The following is a 22,674-nucleotide window of genomic DNA, read 5'->3' as shown; positions in this document are numbered from 1 at the left end:
GCGTTAGTATCTGGTAGAAATAATTTATAGAGCACTGTAAACACATGTACTGCTTTACAAACATGAAGAGCTGAGGTCCCTGCTGTGAAGCACTTAACCACCTGAATAGAAGTAATACAGAGAAGAACAATGCAAACACAAGAAGGCGTAATGATACGTGATAAAGGTCTTGCCTTCTTTAGCTAATGTTTGCCTTTCTGGCTGTGAATTCAGCTAGGCAGGCTGGCCTTCATAATGTAAATGTCTCAAAGCAGACAGGTGAAAATGTAATTTAAAAATGGGTGAGTCTAAATTCTGGAAATTAAGGGAAAACCTGTGGAAAGATTGCAAGGGTTAGCTCTTACAGCCACTTTGCTTGGGTAGCAGTAATTCAGTTAGCTCATGCGGTAACTGTAGGATTAATCTGTAGGGTTTGCCTCTTGATTTTGCACAGAAGCCCTCATATTAGCAGTGGAATTTTATAGAACTTACTGGTGCAAGGGCCAGTTTCCAATGAGGACTTGTGTCACTTCGCTAGCCTTTGTGCCATTAATTAACAAAAAGCCCACAAATATGTTGTAGAATTAGTATGTTTGGTTCTGAGAGGAGCCTTTTCTATGTGTATTCAAAACCTACAGTAAGGTTTCAAGGCACCTTTTTCTTTGTAAAGTATAATGATGATGTGTTCTGGTTAAAGGTGTGAAAGATAAGGAATTAAGTGAATTTAAGTAACTCAAATGTTTGAATGCAATATTTTTTAATAGATTATCTTAGAAGTCCTTTCACAGTTTTTCACGTAGGGTAGCTAGAGTAGCTACAGTGAGTTGTTAATTCAGAGTCTAATAAGCAAGCCTATGATTGTGATTGTTTTTCCCCTTTTAATTTCCTCTACGATTTTTAGCTACTTTTCCCCCCTATATTAAAAGTGAGTTTTTAAGCTCAGTACTTTGTGCAAAAGGGGAGTGTATTTAGAAAAAACAGGCAGACTGAACAAGGAGAAACGAGAATATTTTATGTGTAACACTGCAAAATAAGCCAAGCTGAACACACACATACAATAAAACTGGTTGTTACAACAACTGCGTATTTTAAAAGTATGGAATTACAATGGCCGGTTTACAGATTTTTCACGGGGAAAAAAGTTAACTTGTGAGCAGTCTTTTGGAAAGGATTAAAAGCAGGTTTTGTTTTCTTCAGTGCTGCACGTGTTGTGTGAGCGCAGTTGCTGTGTGTGGCTGCACTTACTGTCCATAGCGTCTCCTAGGAGCCGCAGAGTGAAATCACCAAGGCGCAGCTTCCTTGTTTCTTGGTTTGGGGATGCTGTGACAGTGGTAAAACTGCACAGTTGGGATATTGCAGTGTGATTTCCCAGGTTAGGAGGAAGAACAGTTGTAGAGGTAGGTGTTGGAGCTGTGCTGTGGGTGGGGCAGGGAGAGGGACGATTAAAGCATCAAAAGAGATAGACTGAAAGGGGAATAATCTGGTGGGCATACTGATAGAGCCTTGCAAGGGAGGGAGGAGATGCAGAAGTCTGGTGGCCTCCCATGCCCTCCGTAGTCAGGGGGGGCTGCAGGGTGGCACCATGCATCAGAAAGATTATGTTAACTGAAGCTGGTATCTTGAGATGGGTGAGGTGTTGCCTAGTGATTGGGTGGTACAAAATTTGCACAAGTGCAGGCTGTGAGCCATATTGCAGGTAGCACTTTGATAGTGCATGGCGAGTCCTTCCCCAGAGCCAGCAGAGGCACAAGAGCTGGACTTCAGTGTTATAGTACCTCACCTTGATGTTGCTGGACAACCCCTAAATGCTGACCTTATGTATTATCTGTCTATAGGAGCTGATAATATTGCTTAGGCTTGTTTTCACCTGATAAATTTTAACCTTTCAATAGAGTATTTTTAATCTATTTGTAGCAATTACAAAGGATGCCTTTCAGTGATGAAGAGCTGAACAAATTTCACTGCAACACTTGTTGCTTCTAGGGAAAACCTTAATTCTGAGTGTTAAGTCCAAATCTAAAGAACCACCACATTATTTTTTTTTTTCTGTCACAGTAGACTAACATCTTCTAAATGAGAATTAGACAAGGCAGTGTAACTTTTTTATGCAGCAGTTATGTTCTTTTAATACACTTACACTTTTTTAAGAGGTAACATAGCTCAATATGTCTGAAAAAAAACTTAAGCCTGACTAATACCTTTTAATTCCTAAGAAATGGTAAAAAACTGCTGTAATGAGCACACAAGAGTTTGGAATAATTCTGATAGAAATGGTGAGTTCAGCACTGATCATTAATAGTCAAAACTACAGTCTTTGTTTTTCTAAGAGGGATATTGACAAGAAGACCAGACTTCTTTTAAAAGCTTTTTTAATCTTTATGTTCTACTTAAGTTTTATCTTTGTATTCTACTTAAACCACAGGAATGAAAAAAGTATTTACCAAATTCTGTTTGACCTAGGTCATTCATCTTTTGGTACAAGAGATATAGCAGCACTTAATTTGAATCCACTTGACATTTTTTTACAGAATTAGATTAAAAAAGCAAATGAAAAAATAGCAAAACCTGAAAAACAGAACTTAAACTCTGTAATGACTAATCCTGTTTTTGTATGTAAAAGACTAGTTCCAAATTTAATAATCCTAATGCGCTCAGAGTTCTTGTGAAGCACGTTTATTAAATGCTAAGGGTGCTTGTGGGAAGCCAGTACACCGGTAGGAGTGTTACTACTTTAAAGACAGTACAGAGCCAGTATTTAATAAGGTAAAACGAAGTTTGAAAGAGAAATTAATCTTGTACATTTTGTGTTTGGTTATTAAAAAATAATACTGTCACTCTTGGGTAAACTTAAAATGCTTTTTTGTTCCCCACTTAGGAAAACTATGAACGAATGAAAGCACTGGTGACTGAACTCCAGGTGCAAGCAGAAAGAATCAAATTAGGTAAGTATGGTAGTCTAGCTTTTAGAACACTTGTATAATTTGATCCAAAACCCAGTTTTGCTCTTTGGGTTTTTTTCACCTATTAATGAACTGTATGTTAAGTTCATTTAGATATGACGTACTTGCAGGATTATATAAGTCATACTGAAATTTTAGGTCCTCTGTTTAAATCTAGATTTACCATCTTCTGTCTATTGAAAATCTTGAAAGGTTTACGTCCAAACTAACTTGGTTCAAAATTTAGGGTGTATTTTTAAGTAACTCAGGCTAGCTAAGAAAAATGCCCGTACCATTTAGCACTTTTTTTCCACAGTATCTAGTGTGTTTAACATTTTTTTGTTTGCCAGTTGAATAGGCTGATTTAGTCAAACAGAAAATTAATTTAATTGCCATTAATTTTCATTGCCAGAAAGGCAAAAAGATAGTGAAAAATGGATATTAAAAGTTGGTTAATTTTTAATCAGTTAAGATCTTAGTAATCAATGGAATGTACCTTTCTAATGGCAAATATTATTTTTTTTTAGAATAGATAGGATAATTAATAAAAGGCTTCTACTGATACACCTTTTACTTCACCTGCTTCCTTGCTTCATCCACTGCTGCCAGCTTTTATAACAAATTGGTCTGGCAAGTGTGCTGCTGTTTAAGTGGTACATGCGAAGAGGGTTTCAAAGACCCTAGCTGTAGTTCTGCTGGCAAACAAAAGTAAGTCTGTAATAATTTAAAAGACTGAAATCTGTGTTTCATCTTCTTGACTTGTAAGACTAGCTGAATTAATTACAGTTGACTATAATTAATGGGGATGATAAAATGAAAATTGTTTATAAATGCTTAACTGTACTGCCAGAGGTTGAGCATGCAACTTTAATTCTCCCTTTCTTGTGTCCATCATGATGCTCTTTGTCTTGTCATATACTGTTCCTTACATAATGCAGTTTCTTTTACAGCTTTGGAATGGAGCAGTTAAGATTTTGTGCTCAGTATTTTTCTTTCTTCGTGTGAAACAAAGCTCCAGGATTTCCTGAGGAAATGCTGGAGCCCATGGGCTACCTGTGTCTTCTGTGGGTGTAGAGACTGTTCAGCAATTTCCTGCCTGGTTCATGAACTGATGGTCATAGCCTTCTTCACTGCTGCACATTTTCCTGTTCTTGCTTGTTACATGGTAACAGGACAAGAACATGGCCGTCATCTTTCCTCCATCTCAGGGAGCTCTAAATACACCATTTTGAGAGGCATCAATTGAGATTGCTTTGCCTCTCACTTCAGTGTTCGAGAAGAATTAGGTACTCATACTGAAAACTTTTGAAGGATACTTGCAACATCTTTTTTCTTTCTAGGACCTGTCTTTTAGAGGACATGGTTTTGCTTGAGGTCTTTGTAATGAATATTTCATTCTTTATCTGTTACTTCAGTGGGTAGGGCTTCTGTGAACCCCTGTCTCATTCTGCTAGGTAATCCCCAGCTGTGCAACAGGAAGATGGTCCTTGCCCCACAGAATTTACAGGCTGTGATAAATTATAACAGATGAATTTCTGATAGCAAGTACAAGAAACAACTGAGATACTCTTAGTCTCTGACTGGCAGCAGTCATAGCATATCAGCAGTCACAGTGAAGTTTTTATAGACATTACTGTAAAAGAGAAATTAAAGTAGGGATTTAAAATTAAATGCCTCCAAGTTTGTTTCATCGTCAGCGATGCTGCTGCTCACAGTCTACAGAATGGAGGAAAACATCTTGATCTTTGAAGAGAAATGTTCAATAGTATGGCTACAGGGCCTGGAAGGCAGGCATTTCTGATTAGGTTGTGAAGAGGGGGAGTTCACAGAGATAATTAAAGTCACAGGATGAAAAATTATTTTTGCAGCATTACTTTGGGTGTAAATGAGAAAGGAGGTCAGAGAAAATGTAATAATTATGAAGCTAGGGTCTTCAGAAATCGGATGAAAGCTCTGTGGGTGGATATGAGAGGTTGTATCTTAAGAAGCTTGTACAGAAAGAGTTTACAAGATCTAGGCTTAGGCTGGATATACAGACCTAATTAACAGGAATCAGAAATAAATTGTCGGCTTTGTGGCTTGCCTAACAGGTAGGAAATTATGTGCATAGTGACCAAGGAAGGAGGTGGAGAAAGGGCTTGAAGGGGAGGCTTAAAAGCTCTGTTTTCAGTGATGCTTAGCTGACAAAGGAGTCTGGAAGTCTCGGGAGAAGTGTTAGCAAAATAGGACCTTCTTTATTTTGGATGGGGGAGACAATTTTAGAGTGATGAGGTGGATCAGCTATCTGTCTACATAGAGAGACAATGTTTGTGTAAGCTATTATAAAGAGGCTGAGATGTGTCAACAAATCTTAAATATTGAATGACACGAAGCTCGAGAGCAAAAGATATGATTTAGCATGACCTCAAGTAAAGGGCTGAAATGAAGCAAAGATAAACCTGATATTAAATGGTGTGTGTCTGAACTCTGTTTACAGTTTTGGAGTAATGTAAGGAAATGAATCCAGATGGTGTTTGGTCTTTCAAGACTGGATTCAGTGCAGCTAATTTGAAGCAATTTTGGGAGTAGTATTTTTTATAGTTCTTAGTGCCATGCTTTTGTCTTTGTGTTTCTCTTTTCAGCCTTTCTGTTCATTGCCAAGCAGTGGGGAAAAGTTTCAGACAGTTATGTTTATTAAAATCTTTACCTCAAGACTAACTATAAAAAATGAGAGGGGAAATAGAGTAGATTCTGAAAGACAAGCATTTTTATAAATAACTTAAATCTGTTTGAAGTGGAAATGATTATTTATTAAATGCATTGTTAAGGCTGGTACTTCAAAAAACTGGAAATTCATCAGTGCTTCCTTTCTAAGTTTTAATGTGAGTGGTGATTTATCTATCTGTGTCCACAGTAAATCTAACAGTTTACTATTGTATCACAGGAGGTGGAGAAAAAGCACGTAAGCTTCACACATCAAGAGGAAAGCTGTTACCTAGAGAGAGAATTGACAGGCTTATCGATCCTGGGTAGGTACTTTCTTTTCTGTTGCACTGTAACAGGCTTGTTTTCTTTTTAGATTCCATAAATGCTGGCAAATAACAAGCTGAAATTTTACCGAAGGGTTCCTTGAAATACTCATCTTTTAAAAAAAACACCTGATTTTTAGAAATGTAACCTTTTAAGTGAGATTCAATGGCAAATATGACCAATTAATTTTAAAAAATGTGTTATATTTGTTGTTATTCAGGTCTCCGTTCTTGGAGTTCTCCCAGTTTGCGGGTTACCAGTTGTATGGTAATGAAGAGGTGCCGGCAGGAGGCATTATCACAGGCATTGGACGAGTATCTGGGTGAGAGATAGCAGTGATCTACATTATTGATGATATGAAAAGGAAGAAGGTATAATTTTGTTCAGTTTGCAGTATTAAGCTATTAGCATTTTTAGTGTTTTGTGTCTTGACACCCAAAAATCAACAAAGTTGGTATCTTAATGTGTTCAGTCTTAGCTAAAAGGAAGTGATTTTTTTTTCTTCTAGTTAGTGTAGCCCATATTAAAGCAGAACACACTTCAGAGTTTCTGGTGTCCAATGAACGGAAGAGATTAGTGCATCACTAAGGCGATTTTCAAAAAATAGGGTGGTATTCCAGGCTAAGAATTAGTTTTGCTCACTAAGCGTACCTCAAGGAATATTGCTGAAATTAAGTATGATGCTATACAGCATTATTTTAGGGAGGTAAAGGACTGTGAAACAACATCATAGTGCTGAAACTGCTGTTACAATGTGCATTTGAGAGAATGCAGGTGAGGAGGGCTGTTTTTGAGCATGTTGCAGTTCTTAACCAACAAATATACTTCCTCATTAAAATATTTTTCTCTCTCATAAACTTGTTTTATTTTTAGGGTGGAATGCTTGATTGTGGCTAATGATGCAACTGTCAAAGGTGGTACCTATTATCCCATCACTGTTAAGAAACATTTACGTGCTCAAGAAATTGCAATGCAAAATCATCTCCCTTGCCTATATTTGGGTAAGTCCCATTGCAGAAATAGCAAAAAAATTCATTGTTAAGGGCAGCTCAGAATCTAGGTAAGACACCACTTCTTCAAATACATGTTGTTGAGACAATGTGTCCCCAGGTTTGGCTAACCAGACATGTCTCTTAGACAGACATATTAAAATGTTTTCTCACTGATACTGTGTTACCTCTACAGACTGGTTGCAAGTCTTAACTGGAGGGTACCCATAGCTTCTCAGCACTATCTTCTGGACTGCTGTAGGGCTGGGTTCATAAGATACAGGTGTGACTGTGCCATTGTATTACTTTCTTATTCCCTTCTATTCTGTCATGCTTGAACAACCTATCCTATAGTCTCATCCAGTCTTAATTCAAATTACAGTTTAAAAAAAAGAAAAGTTACTTTGCCTTTTGGTAGAGCATGTAGTTGTATGAGATGATATACCAAAGAAATAAAGCAAGTCTCAGTGCCAAAAGTGTCAATAATAGTTTGGATCAACATATAATTACAATTTGAAATTAATTTTACTGAAGCAAAACTGTCATTGTATATTATTTTGCATTTCAAGTTTAGGCTATTAAATCAGTATTTAGCCAAACCTCTATGTAAGTTTTACTTAAGTATACTTTTACTAAAGATAAAGATCAGAGTGCTAGATGTCTTTAGTATATCACAGGGAGTATTTTCTTAGCCTGGTTTTATACAAATATAAGTGCTTTCTGCTAGTGTCTGTCTTTCAGCCCCAATTCCCAGTGTATAACTTTTGAGCCCATTAGCCACTTTCAGCCAAATTTGACAGAGATATGTAAGAGTGTGTATTCCTATGGATTTTGTGTATGTCAGTATCAGCGGAGGAAGATCTTTCTACTGTCTCCATTTGGAAAGTGGGGTGGGTTAGTCCTTGTCCATTCTGTTTGGCTTAGCAGCTTACGTAGATGTGAGAGGCATTAATTGGTTTGCCAGTCAGGAGAGTTTTACTTGGCAAATAGTCAACATAAATGTCGGTCCTGGCTAGCATCAGCATTTGTAATTTCTTGCCCTGCTAACAGAGCAAACATGCAAAGAATACCAAGAGAAGGATTAGGAGAAATAAGAACTTGAAAGTATTGGTGGGGTGGATGCAGGGTCAGCGTTGGTGGGGACTTTGTGGGGTTGTCATACAGCAATGGGAAGTCTTGGAGGCAAGGGGAGTGCTAAATTTTATCCTAGTTATGAAAAACAGAAGAAACCTAGCTTTTCTGTTTGCAAAACTGATTATTTTTTTTAGTCTGAATTAATGAATTCTATCTGTTCAGGCAACTCATTTTTTTAGTGAGTTATCAGTGAGAAATTATGTGTTATTCTACTGTTTCAGGATCTTATGGAATCAGGAACCGTGGGACATACATATGCCTTTGGAACAAAAGTTTAATTTTTTTGTTCCAACTTTGGGATGTGTAGTCCGTGTAAATATACTGCTTGTCAATCAGACCTGATGAGTTGTTTTACCTTCGCAATTTCTGTACCCAGGCTTGTTTCAGTTTATTTCAGTTGTGTGATCGAGAGGGAGTGCTTTGTAGTCAATCAGCACTTTGCTGACCATGTAATTTTCATGCCATTTAAACTGCCTTTTCTCTTGGTGGTAGTTGCCTAGGTGTTGATTCCGGTGTGGACACCATATGCCCTTTGTCACCGAGTCAGTCACTGGGTGTGAGCATTTTCTTTTGTGTTCAGGGATGTCCCATTTCACAACATTGGTGTTTTGGCAGGGTTGGAGTTTGTCTAGTTGTCAGAGTTGATGCTGGTTTGGGAGAGTGGTTCTGCGGGAGTGGGGAAAGAATCAAACCCCTGCTTCACAGTAAAGCTGAATGCAGGGCACTACTTGCTGCAGTGAGGGAAAATGAGAATGTGCCTATGTGCTGTTGTTCGTAGTTAAAAGTTAATTACCAGGGGCCAGAGTTCTCAGAGAGGCTTGGCCTCCCTGTGCATTTCCTTCTAGTCTTCTATCCTTCTTTGCAGTCTTACGACATGACGTTATTTTCATTATTTGGGAGTGGAGAGGTAGCTGCAGTTGGAGACCTGTAAGCTGGAAGGTGCGTCGTGAGGGAAGGACATGTAGTAAATAAAGGTTCCTAAAGATAGTAGAAGGTCTTTGGTATGTCTGTGTAATCAAAGTATGAAAGTACACACACTATACCTCTTGGACTCAGTGGTGGTTAGTCTCGTCCTTTTGTGGAACTTGTGACAAAGTTGCAATAGAATAATGGAGTTGAATTGTACATTGAAAGTATTCTTAGTTTAAATGTTTTGGAGTAAGTAAGTTTGTATAGGGAGGTACGATTGCATCTCTAAGCACATCTGAATTTATTTTCCATTGGAATGATAGGGACAGATGTTTGGGGCGGGGGGAATTCAGGGTTTTTTTCAGGAATAATATCCTAATATACCTAGATTCACGGAAATACATGTAGTATTAGTGATAGTAATTGCTGTATATTTTAAGTAACATGTAGATACTTTACCAACAACTTAAGTATGTAACACTGTTCGAAGACAATATATTTTCATTCACTCTAGTTGATTCAGGAGGAGCAAATTTACCTCGGCAAGCAGAAGTATTTCCAGATCGAGACCATTTTGGCCGTATTTTCTATAATCAGGCAGTCATGTCCTCACAAGGAATTCCACAGGTAATTTGCTTTTATTTAAGAATGAAGTGTATTAATTAGTTTTCACACTTGCTGCCTTTATTTGGTTTCAAGGCTTGTACCCATGCTTTGTTTTCGACAGCACTGTGTTGTGCTGACCTGATGACCCAGTCTGGGGGTTGGGGGCACTGTAAACACAGTAATTGTCCATTACAGTTTTGAAGAAGGTGTTGTCTTTGTTGGCCTTAGAGTTAATAACATGACCTACCTGCTCCTATGTTGGAGTGGGAGAAGAAGGGACTTGACAACATGGTACATAGTGCCATGTGAGGAAGCATTAGGAAATCTCTTGCAACAGTTGATTATTCTGCAGCAACTCTGTAAAGGTGAAGACTCCTTTGATGATGGCTAGTCAATGAGACATACCTCCTACTAACAGGGGTATGTGTGTATTTATATATCCATTTTACATGCTGTTGTGCTGTGTGAGAAAGCTGCTGTAATGATGAGGTTATTTTCTAATGTATTAATGATATATAGAATTACTGTTAGTCACAGTTCCTGGATTTAGAAGTGTTCTTGTGTCATAGGTGGTTCAGGAGTGCATTGTGGTCAGTTTTTTGACGCAGGTGGCATGCTAAGGGCGGTGCACTTCTGGAGCTATTACTCATGAAGAATGTAGAACCGTCTGAGGATGTGATTGCTGATGACAGCCTTGGCTGCAGTGAAAGCGGAGGGCAGAGTATAAGGTCCTGATGGAGGTGAGGAAGGCAGGTAGCAGATTAAAGACCCTGGACTTCAGGAGAGCAGTCTTGGGCTTAAGAGAATTGTCAGCAGGGTCCTGTGAGAGGCTTCCAGGGAGGGCAGAGGAGTCCATGGTCTTTGAAGATAACCTCCTCCAAATAAAGAAAGTCTCCAGGAAAGCAGTCAGGTCATTCCTACAGAGCTGCTGTCTAATCAGTCAACTCCCAGCATCTTCATATGGTTGTGTAGCCCTCATACCTGCCTTGTACTCCCCTTTGCAGGCTAAAAGATTCAAGTTTACTTAGCCATTACTCCTACAGAAAGTGTTCCACAGCTTTGATGGTCCTAGTTTGTCTGCTGTAAACTTTTCCCCAGGTTCATTATCTTTTTTGAGATGGAGGAGCCAGACTGCATTACTCGATAGAACAACTCATGATAGATTTGTATATATATATATATATATATATATATATATATATACTGATAAACACTACTTTTCTTTTCTATTCCTTTGCCAGTAGTTCCTAACATCTTTGGGCTTTTTTTGTCTGCTGAGCAGTAAGCTGGCAGTTTCACTGAATTATCTTAATGTCACTTTATATTGGCTGAATGAAAGAAGGTGAAGGAAATTTTCAGGATATTCCATCTGAGAAGAAAAATTGTTTTGGAACATTAGGCTTAGAAATAGGTGTTGGAACCTCAAGCAGAGTAAATGTTTAGCTAACTTGCTGTTTCATCTGAGTACTGTCATGATATATTTCACCACCATATTGTTTTAACATTAATTGTTGAACTCATCATTGATGTAAAGTGGAAATAGGACTTTATTTTTTTCATTCTTACCAACACCTGTCATTGAGAGGCATAGTTGGGCTGGCACCATTTTCATTTGTTCTCTGTGAGAATCTGTGCTTGTTTGACTCTCCTAGTCCAAAAGGAGGAAGTAGAAGCTAATAGTTCCTTTCAGTGTGAAGTAGATGCACCAGTCAAAGATACAGTATCTCATCTGACAACTCCTTACATGGCAGACGTTGGCTTTGCCTGATTTCTGAGGAACTACATATGTTACTTTGACACCTTTTTGGCATTTTGGAACTAAGTCAGACTTCAGATCTTCAACCATCTTTTCCTCTACCTGAAATCCTTTTCCTCAGAGAAATCCAAGGCTGAAGATTCCAACAATGCACTAAATCTCTTTGGAAAGCCTGACATAATTTAAATTCTGCAGTTCTCTTCTTTCTAACAATAAAAGCGGAGCAATTGTAGTGATCAGCTAGGTCTTCAGAAGAAAAGCACTGTTCAGTTAGAACAAAAATATTTAGGAGAAAAGACAGTTTACAAGCTGGCCATTCTGCAGAATCACTGATAGGTCTAGATTGTACTTTAGATTTATATGTGTGAATTAAATTCGTCCTGGCACTTTTGTGGAACAGCAGATGTCAAAGAAGACAGTCACAGGGCTGTTTTACCAAGTTAAGTTTTTAGGAGAAGTTTGGTAAATCTTATTTATGCTGGGGACTAATCATTATCTGATATGGGAGTAGTGACTTTTAGATTTTTTGTTAAAGATTAATATGTTTGCAGGGCTCAAAGTACTGATGTTAGGCAGGACCTTTCTAGAAATGCCTGGCCCTAAAGTCATGCTGGCATTTTCCTGAATATCTTGAAACAACCTTAAGGTATTTTGTAGAGTTCCTTATAAAATTGAATTTGTTTTTATTTTGATTACCTTATAGTGTTATATTAAGAGTAGCGCTGTACTCCTATACAATAAAAACTAAATGTAGGAAAGATTTACCTTTTGCTGAAACACATTTTTGTTTGGTATGATTCTGATGAAAGTTTAACTTCCTTAAAATATTTATGGAAGGCTGGGAGAAATGTTTCATGTAAAGGACGTAATGTGGGTGGATTTTGTTTGGGAGATGTTTCTATCCTTCATTTCATTCCAAAAAGGCACTATTAACACTTGTAAAGCTGGTATTGATTCTCTGCTAACATACTGTGGTAGCTAGAATCATCTTCCCTGTGTGAGTGGGTGTTTCATTAGGAAATGGTGTAAGGAAATTATGTTCCCTCTGATTTCCATTCTGGTTAATTCTTCTGACCTGGTGATCTGGGTTTTGTTAGTTTTCTACCTGCTCTTCTTTGTTGTGGCCTACCTGAAGGTCTGTTTCATCAGTTCATCAGCCCTTTTCAATTTTGCCCTTACAGTGCTTGCTTCCCCAGCCCACCCCAACCCCGTTGCCTATGGGCCTTTTAATTTCCCCCTCCACTTTTTCCTGTGACTAATCTGTTATACTCCTAATGTAGCTTTAAATTGTGATGATGTCTGTATGGCTGTGAATCAGAAAGGTGTGATTAGCTTCTCATTAGCAGGTTCCTAAGCTTGCTCTCACTCACACGCTGCATGGATACAATGGGAAGTTGATCAGTGGGTATGAAATACTGTATGTGCATTTAGAACTGTTGATTTTTATTCTGCTCTTAAGTAATTTCCTATGCAGTAATTCAAAGAATGAAGTCAGGAAGTAGCACATTAGTTGGGAATTCAAAGCTGTGCTATTTGACAAGCAGATTCTATTTTTTCCAATATATACATTTTCCAATTTATCTATTGGAAAAAGTAATACCCGAGTTAAAGTTTAAATGCAGGCACATTTTTCAGCATAATGCACAGCAAAATTAAGAGTAGGGAAGAAAACCAAAAATTCTGGGGGAAAACTCAAATGGATGAACTTTTTCCCATTTCTAGAGGCTTATGTTATCTTTGTATTTATCAGGAGGTATTTATTAAATGCACAACAGAAATACTTATGATGAAATGTGACTGAATATAGTTTAAAATACTGAAAATAATATGGTGAAAAAGCTGTTTGATTTGGTGGTAGCAGTTTGACATAGTTCATCTACTCCTGCTTTAGATACAGGTAATAAGATATGAAAGTTTTATTTCTGTGTGCTGTTTTCTTTTAAGAGCAAACATTAAATTATCATTTAACACAGAACACTGCTTGATGTTGCTTTAGAAATACTTCCAAACAAAGTTAACACAAAATAACATTATTGTTTTGTGACTGTGAAAGAAAGTGTTTCTTTTTGTCTGTCTTTTCCGTGAGAGTATTCAATTTGTTCTGCTTTACAAGCTGTTTTGAAACTGTCTTTGGAGGAGCTCCCCTGAAGGAGAAGAGAGAAACTTCATTTTCATGATCATATACTGCTTCATATCTGGGGTCAAGTCAGTTTTGTAAAATTGTCACCAAAATATTACTGGTGGAAAGTGTTCATTGTGTAGATGTTCACCTCAAAATTAGGCAAAAGGATGAAGCAGAGATTATTCATGCTAAAGCCTATAACATTGAGATACTCAACACACCTTGAAGACGCAGAGTTAATTGGTTGATGCATTGGAGAACTGAGGTTACATACTAGTAGATGAGAAGGATTTTCTTCAAAGAATGTTAACATTGGTGAAATTATGCCCATAAGCAACAACTGATGCTCTGACAAGCACAAATAATGGGAGCAACCTGTAGGTTTCAACCTTTTACCGTTCATCAGTAAAAACAAATTCCATGGTAGAACATGCACCTTTTCAAATGTTTCACATACATAGCTCATGGTACTTCATATATGAATTTTCCTGCAAGCTAGCCTGAAGATCATAGAGAGACTGTGGAAAACTAGAGATTCCCCATTTTTTTTGAAGAAAAGCAAAAACATAAATAAGAAGTTTGTTCTGTCAGTCAAAAATAATCTTGCTGTGCTGTCCTGGAACCTGTATTAAAATCAGTACAATATGTAATAGTAGTGTGAGCACTAGCTATTTTGAAGCGTTGGACAATTCATTAATTTGTGATTTTTGTTTTCCCAATAGATAGCAGTAGTAATGGGATCGTGTACAGCAGGAGGAGCATATGTACCTGCAATGGCTGATGAAAGTATTATTGTTGGCAAACAGGGAACAATATTCCTGGGAGGGCCACCACTGGTAAGAATACAGAAGTTTCTAGTAACAAAGTGTGCTGCTGACAATTGTACAGATTAAACTATTGAGATCTTTCTTTGTGAGATATTTCCAGATATTCTGTAGATTAAATGCAAACTAATCTACATTTTTAAAGTATATCTGAATGTTTATATCCTAAATTAATATTTTTCTTTTAGAAGTGTATATATAAATCAGACTTCATTCAAATGTCTTTATAGCACTGCTTTTAGATTGCTGTGCACATTTTGGATGATAAAAATGCTTTCCGTATTCAATTATGTAGCCTCTAGGTTTGACAAGACATAAATTACAAGCATGTGTATTATATCTCAGAGTCAAGATAAGAGAACTTCAGACAATCTGCTATGTTTTATGGCAGTTTACAGACAAAGGAGACACACTGATGATGGAGTTTGTCATCATTTCCTTACTTTCTTAGTAAGGATTTTTTTTCTAAGAAAACTGACCTGAAGAATTCCTGTGAATTAAAACTTGCCTTATTGTGGAACTCATAGTGGAATTTGTGATTGTGCAAAGTATTGCAGCATAAAATAGCTTTAAAATTAACAGTAGTGTGGCTCCAACAGGAAAGGGAGTCCTTGAGTAGGGTTTATTTTTTTAGAAACAGATGTACCAGTGTATGTTCTCCTGTAGGCTCAGTTCTATACTGATACAAATAATAATCTTTGCTGACAAGGATAATTTTACTTAACCACAAGATTTATGAGAAGAAAGGAATTTCCAGTAGTAAATGTTATGTTAGTGCTAGAGCAGCATCCAGCACAGTTGTTCTAGTCTCGGTGAAGTCTGACTTGCTTTTTTTGAAACAGTCAAATATTTGGCTCATTGAACAAACTGGTCTGAGACAGCATGTTGGCTCTGTTTTGGTTGTAGTCTTTTGGGAACTTCTAGGCGAGCTTCCTGTGACAAAGTCAAGTACAAATCAAATGTCCCTCAAAAAGTCCTTCCAACCTGGGCAGGCCTAAATGGAGAAATCACTTTGTAACAGCATTGTTAATGAACATACTGCTCTGCTCAATTCCTGTAGTAATGGAGGAGGTGAAGTCTGCTGGAAGCCACTTCTTTTCACCACTTAAGATTCTGGGAAAATTTAGGAGGTCCCATAAGCTATGGGAAGACAACCACTGACAGAAATTTTTTTTGTTGACCAGTTGCTAAGCCATGAATGTGTTAATTTCCTTAAAAGCATACATAAAAGAACCTACCCTGTGATGTCATTTTGTGTTGACATGTATAGCACTGCTCTCATTTCCACAGTATGTTTTTGCATTTCGGTCTTTTCCTTTACTTTAGGGTGTTTTTTTTCCCCACTGTGTCATCTTCATGCTGAAGGTGGATTTAGCATTTTATACCCTTTTTGATTCCAAAATTCATTGTATAGGTTGATTTAAAATTCTTGAGCAGCTTAAAAAAAAAAAAAGTCTTATCATTTAGGCAGACATACTTTTCTGTGGCTGGTAAATGCTAATTACTATTCCAGAACATCTTAAATAAATTTAAAATGTAGCTGGCATACCAAAAGCAGCAGCAGGGGACACACAGCTGTAAGACAAGGATACTTTGTTGTCTACCATAATAAAATAAGCATTTAACTTGAAGTATCTCATTGTTTCAGTGGAGGCTTTCCAGGCTGGCAAGAAGAACAAAGTAATCAGCAAAAGCAGATGAAGTAATTTATAGCAGCTATGTCTTTGAACATTAATTTATTAACTTCTCATTAGAATTTAGAATTCTACAATTTCTTTGTTGGAATTTCTTTGGCAGTAATTGTTTTAAACATCTTACCTAGGTCTCTGTCCCTTTTTTTCTTGTGTTAGTTTCTTTCAGCTTGTTGTTTATAGGTGAACAAAGACAAATCCTCCCTTAAAATTAAGCAATTTTTCTGTAAATGTATCACTGTCATTTAGATATTAGGAGTTTCTTGGTGAAAAGTGCCTTAAATATGAATAAAGATATTAGTTGAGAATAATATTAGTTGAGTGAGTAACATTTGGTGATTCATACATCTTTTTATTGGGAAGGAAATCAGCACAATGAAAGAAATGAACTTTTCCATCAGACTGTTATTAGCTTGCTTATTGTGTTACAAATAATTGCCCTGGTTGCAGGAACACCTGAGCTGTCTTAAGTACAAACCCCTTCCAGGTCCAGCAGAGTTTATTAGCTTAGAACCAGTGACACTTAAAGTGGCAGTACCGCCTCTGGGGCTTGCTCAGGTTCAGAGTAATTTTTTGTAGAAGCTCAGCTAGTAAATCTGAAAGGCCTGAGCAAATTCAGCTCTTCTGACATGGCATTTCCATTGGCTAGAGTGCTGGGGAGTGCTCTGCACTCTGCGTAATTCTGCTTGGAGCTGTTAGAGCTGGAAAGTTTCATCAGACTCTGGGAGAACCCTTGGATGCACTGAGTAATGTGTTCTGGAGAGCTTGCTCAGAAACAGTTTCTTTCAAGCATTACCTCCAGCATTAAGCAGGTACAAAATAAGACAGCTAATACCCCATGCTACCCAGGAAGCTCATTAGGAAGCTGAAAAAGAGGGAACCAGACTTTCTTGTATTGAAAGGGCAGTAATCATTAATATCACAAGGGAATTTAGGTCACACGTGTATATAATTGAGACGTAGTGCAAGAGAGTATCGCCAGGGTAGGCAGCTGGAAAAAGATGGCCTAAGTCAGGTCTCCAAGGGAAGACTTGGCTAGGGAAGCCAGTGACTGCAAGGAGGTTGTGAAGGTCCAAAGGATGAAAACTTTTCACCACTTCCAGAGGAAGATGTCACAACTCTCCTTCAATTTAATTTGTTCCTTAGCAACCTGCAGATGTAACGATCCCTATCTTTGTGAGTATAGATCAAACTTTGATATCACTACCTGTCAGCTTTTCTGTTCAGTAGAGCTTTTCATATTCTCACTGAAAATATTTTACTTGCCTTTCTCTAAACATCAAAATTACTTCAGACTCCCATAGAAACTTACATTCCATGTTGTAGCAGATATTGTAGCCATTATTGTGTTGCTCTGTTCCCAAAAATGTCTGTCCAGTATGAAAAAAATTGTTTAGGTAGGTGAATGATAAAATCCAATCCAAAGCATCCTAAGGAAGCAAAAGAAAATCCCTGTTGTTAGTTATAATTAGTTTTGGGATGTGTATGGTAAAAGAAAAAGTGAAGTGCAGTTACAGTCCAAAATCTGAAGTGCAAGTTTCCTTGGTCTTCTTTTTAGAAAGGTGAGGAGTAGTGACTTCATGAACAGATAAATGTCAATAGTAACAGAAGTGTCACAGTAGTAGTAATACGTAAGGCCTTTCTTCTGCACTCCCCCAAGCTGCGAAATCTGTATGCTCACCACTGGCAGTACTGCTTGGTAGCTCAGCGTGGCGTGTTGACCTGTGGGCTTTTCCATCCCATTTCAGAGACTTCCAATTCTTCTTCCCCAGGGAAAATTTGGTATTCTCTGTGCTCAGTAGTGAAGGAAAGCCTGGTAAAAAGGGATAGGTTTGTCAAAGTCATGTATATTTATGTTCTGGGGACTGAGCTACACGACAGCCTCATCTGTTGTGGGAAATGCACATTTTATCCAAAGTCTGTATTCATTTATCCTGGTGATTGCTAGCTGAAGTAGCTTGAACAGAGGTTTCCTTGAAAATGCCCACATATCTTGTCAAGGCTCTACTTGCAGTCTGTTAGAATGCAGTAGAATGCTCTACTGCACTGTAGTACCTGGGAAGGTGATGGAGCAAATAATCCTGGAAGCTATTTCCAAAAACACTACAGACAAGAAGGTGACTGTGAGTGGTCAGCACGGAAATCATGGCCTGACCAAACTGATAGCACTCTATGCTGGGATGACTGATTCAGTGGAAGCAGAGAGCAGTAGATGTTGTTTATGTTGATTTTTGACAAGGCTTTTAACACCATCTTCCATAACATCCTTCACAAACTGATGAAGTACGAACTGGGTAAATGGGCAGTGAGGTGGTCTGAGAACTGGCCGAACTGCTCAGCTCAAGCTGGAGGCTAGTCATTAGTGGTGTATCCCAGATGTCAGTACTGGGACAAATACTGTATAATATTTTCACTGATGACCTTGGCAGTGGTCCGAAGTTCATTGTCAGCAAATCTGCAGATGATAAAAACCTGTGAGGAGTGGTTAATGGAGCAGATGATTGTGCCTTTCAGAGGGACCTCAGCGGGCTGGAGAGAGGGGCTGAATGGAACCTTTGGAAGTTAAATACAGCAGGCAAATGCTCCTTGGAAGGAATAACCCTGGGCACCAGAACAGGCTGGGGACCAACCAGTTGGGAAGATGCAGAAAAGGCACTCTAGGTCCCAGTGGAAACCCAAGCTGAACATGACCCAGCAATGTACCCTTGCAGCAAAGGCAGCCAGCAACATCCTGGGCATGCATTAGGGAGACTGTTTCCAGCAGGTCAAGGGTGGTGATCCTTCCCATCTACTAAGCTCTCATAACACACATTTGAGGTGCTAGGTCCAGGTATGGGCTGTCCAGACCAAGAAGAATGTGGACATACTCAAGTGAGTCAGTGAAGGTCCATGAAGATGTTGAAGGAACTGGAGTATCTGTGATATGAGGAGAGGCTAAGAGAGCTGGGACTGTTCAGCCTGGTGAAGAGATGGCTCAGGGGGAATCTGTCCCATGTGTATGAATACCTTGCAGGGGGAGTAAAGACAGTAGAGCCAGATGTCTTACTAGCACCCAGTGACAGGTCAAGACGCTGCAGGGCACAAACTGAAGTATAGGAAATTCTGTTTAGATGGAAGAAGACACTTCTTTATTGCAAGAGTGGTCATGCCAAACCCAGTGGTCCAGGCAGGTTGTGGAGTCTTCATCGTTGGAGATACTCAAAACTCAACTGTACACGGTCATGAGCAACCTCCTCTGCTTGACCCTGCTTTGTTTTTAAACTAGACAGTCTCCCAGGGTGGCTGACAGACCCCACAACTCTGATCTTGTGATTTGAAGAATAAAAACTTCAGCTCTGTGAAAGAGGGAAAAATCCTTTTTTGTAAAGTTTATTAGAATGAGTGTCTGGATTCCTGTGCTAATAGGAACCAGTGCTGTATTCAGATTTGTTAAAAGTTTTGCAGTAATCACAGAATCACAGTACGTTATAACTGCATACTGTGTCAGATGTGTAAAGAGAGATGTGTGGAATTATTCCGTAGAATCATAAGAGTAAAATCATAGCATTTTTTAGGGTGGAAAAGAACCTTAGGATCATTGAGTCCAATTTTAAACCTAACACCCAAGTCCACCACTAAACCATGTCCTAAGTGGCACACCTACATGTCCTTTAAGTGCCTCCAAGGATGGTGACTCAGCCAATTCCTTTGGCAGCCTGTTCCAATGCTTTCAACCCTTTTGGTGAATAATTTTTTCCTAATTTTACTTAGAAGTATGTTCTTCTGTTTGTTGTTCAATGAAGGCTCAAGTTAATTAGTCTCTGACAGAAACTTTTCGTTAATTAGTATTGGAATGCCACACCTTTGTATTAAATGGGTAGCTGTTCAATTTAAAAGCAAAAATCCTATTAGTAAAGAAATATCTATAATTTTACAAACTTGACAGTTTCGAAGCATGTGTGTTATGTATTTACATATTTAGTGTGCTTTGGTTTTAGACATGGAGCTTGGAAACTGAAATCTCTTTTGGAGGTGATGCTAGTTGTCTCTTCGCTTGCCTCTTGCACTACCTCTGTAATCTCCATCCATGATGAATAATGGTTTCACCATCTTGCAAGGAATCCTTTTCCAAAGTAGTTACAGTAGACTGGAAGTGCATCAAGAAGTTATGGTTGGTTTTTTTACCATGCAGTAAATGATACTGCTTTGTTTTAGGACGGAGTTTACTCACTCTCAAATTATCTTGTCAGGTGTAAGATCTGACAGTTAAGAGGATTTAGAATTATGCATTCCAGGTATTTTTATGGACATATCATACTTGATCTGAACAGTTTTATGCCACTAATATGCTTTGTTAAAGAAAACTGTTCATACTAAATTACTGTGTGTTTAATGAAAGATTTATAAAATAAAAACTTCTAGTGATTGTTTTATAGTTAATATTTTAAAAACTAAGAATTCACAGAATAAGAATTTGTGTAAAGAAGGCAATGTTGAAGAGTGCTGAGTTTCAACTGATGTATTGTTAGAAGCAATGCAGGAACATATGTTTGAAATACTTGCTACGTGCTAAAATTTTTTTTGTGAAAATGCATAAATCTAAAGAATGTGTACGTAAATGCACACTAATAATGGACACAGCAATAAATACAACAGTTATTGGAGAATCTTTCTCAATTAAGCCTATATATTAATGCTAGTAGAAGGATACAAGTCAGAGAAATTAAGTACTTTTGACAAGTTTCTGTGTCATCACATTTAAATGCTCTGCGGGAGAGTAACCAATGAAATATTATTCATGAAGAAACATTTTGCAAAGATCTCTCTTACTGCTATAACTAAGCCAGTATATATATTAATGCGGGACAAGTGTCAACTCTAAAGCTTATTTTCCTTTTCCTGCGGTAGGTTAAAGCAGCAACTGGTGAAGAGGTATCAGCAGAGGATCTTGGAGGGGCAGATCTTCACTGCAGGTTTAAAGAATTTTTTTCCCAGAGTTCATTTATTCTATCCTTTAGACTTTAGTAGGGTGTATTTTATTTTATTTATTTAATATATGTATTATAAGTATTTTTTTAAACTCCATTTAGATTTTGAAAATTAAGGTTTTCTATATACTTAATCTGGTGCTTGATGAATCGCTTTATTGTTAGACTAGCATAGTTACCTTATGCTACTCTAGTTAGGAACTTGTTTCCTTCATTTAATACTTTAAAATACTTTTGTGTCAAATGTACTGCAGCATCATGCATAATATGGAGGACTTTTCTATAGTGTTTCATACTGAGTGTTCATAGAAGAATGCACATTGAGAAGGATAATGTATTTTGCAGATTGTATCTTTCATACTGTCCATTAGAACTTACTACAAATAAGATCAAAATAGCTTTTTTTTTTTTTTGTAAGAGAATACTTGTTATCAAAACAAAGAACTCTGCACTTTCTAGTTCTAAAATGAATAGTAACAAATTCAGGTATTACTGTAAAATGTTAGATATTACAGTGCAATAAATGCATAATTTTTAACTCAGTTTACTGATGTGAATAAATTATTTTTAAGGCCAGTTCAAAACATTTTCGTAAACAGAAGTTTTATTTATAATTTCAAACAAATTTTGATTTTTATTTGAACAATAATTGTCATCTTTTATATTGTCATTTAGATTCTTTTACTTGCTACAGTTACTGTTTTATGTCATGTCTGATAACTTTAATGTACTGCTTCAAAGAACAGTTCAGGCATGGGTTTTATTTTGAAAATAATTTCATAACGAATCATGGAAAGCTGTATTGTAGCATCTGTATTTTAAAGATAAATATAAAGCTTAAAGTCTTAAAAAAATTTAAATCTCAAATTTTCACTGTCAATTTTTTTTTAAAGTCTTCATATTGTACATAACTGTTGTTATTTATATACAGAAAATCTGGTGTAACAGATCATTATGCTTTGGATGACAATCATGCACTTCATCTAGCAAGGAAAGTTGTAAGAAGTTTAAATCTCCAAAAGAAAGTAGACGTAAGTGTATAGAATCTGAAAACACTGCATTGTTGAAGTTAGGAATGCTTTTCTTCGCCTGATTTATACAACATTTTTTGTCTCTGACTTTAGACACTTTAAAAATGGAAGTTATGGTTCTTGTCTTGAAAGATTTCTCTAATGTTTCAGTTCTGCAATTACATTAACTGGTGCATTATTCCCAATAAAATTACTAGGATTACATGCATGAGTGAAGCAACTAGAACAGTGCTTCAGAATCACAGAACTGCACTTAAAGGTTAACCTAGTCCTGCAAGGTGCTTGATTTGATTTTAAGCCCACGTGATCATTCCTCTGGACTAAAAATTAGATACCTACTAAAGCATCTTTTTTGAATACACATTTTTGATGATTATTAATGAAAGGTATAAAACTGAGGGAATAGACCTAAATCATGTCATTGTATTGATTTAAAAATTCCTTGTAGAAAACAAGATGGATAGCATATGGAGGAGGAATTGCCCTAACTTATTTTGGCAGGAGACATGAAAGGTTGAAGATTAAAGCTCAGCAGCTGAAGGAATGCAAGATTTTGTTTTCAGTTGTGCGGCAAAAATTTTCATTATTTTTTCAGAATACTATGTGCCTAATAGGGCACAGAGGAAAGCAAATGGAGGACATGCTTTATTTTTAATAGCATGGAAAAAATGTGGAGTACATATGGAGGTATATGCAGGAGTAGAAACAAAGATAGCAG

At 37.4% G+C, this 22,674-nt stretch overlaps 1 protein-coding gene across 1 annotated transcript in view; it reads left to right on the top strand.

Moving 5' to 3' along the window:
• Positions 1–22,674, top strand: part of MCCC2 (methylcrotonyl-CoA carboxylase subunit 2) — a 37,409-nt gene that overhangs the window by 1,751 nt on the left and 12,984 nt on the right. The window contains exons 2-9 of the mRNA XM_055791046.1: positions 2,855–2,921; positions 5,842–5,926; positions 6,148–6,249; positions 6,801–6,928; positions 9,474–9,586; positions 14,166–14,279; positions 20,846–20,910; positions 21,857–21,956. Of these exons, the coding sequence (XP_055647021.1) occupies positions 2,855–2,921; positions 5,842–5,926; positions 6,148–6,249; positions 6,801–6,928; positions 9,474–9,586; positions 14,166–14,279; positions 20,846–20,910; positions 21,857–21,956 (774 nt within the window). The remainder of the gene's footprint in view (positions 1–2,854; positions 2,922–5,841; positions 5,927–6,147; positions 6,250–6,800; positions 6,929–9,473; positions 9,587–14,165; positions 14,280–20,845; positions 20,911–21,856; positions 21,957–22,674) is intronic.

This window comes from Falco peregrinus, chromosome Z (assembly GCF_023634155.1).
Source record: "Falco peregrinus isolate bFalPer1 chromosome Z, bFalPer1.pri, whole genome shotgun sequence".
Taxonomy (NCBI): domain Eukaryota; kingdom Metazoa; phylum Chordata; class Aves; order Falconiformes; family Falconidae; genus Falco; species Falco peregrinus.
Note: the sequence above shows the minus strand (reverse complement) of the source record. Positions and strands in the feature narration are given on the sequence as shown.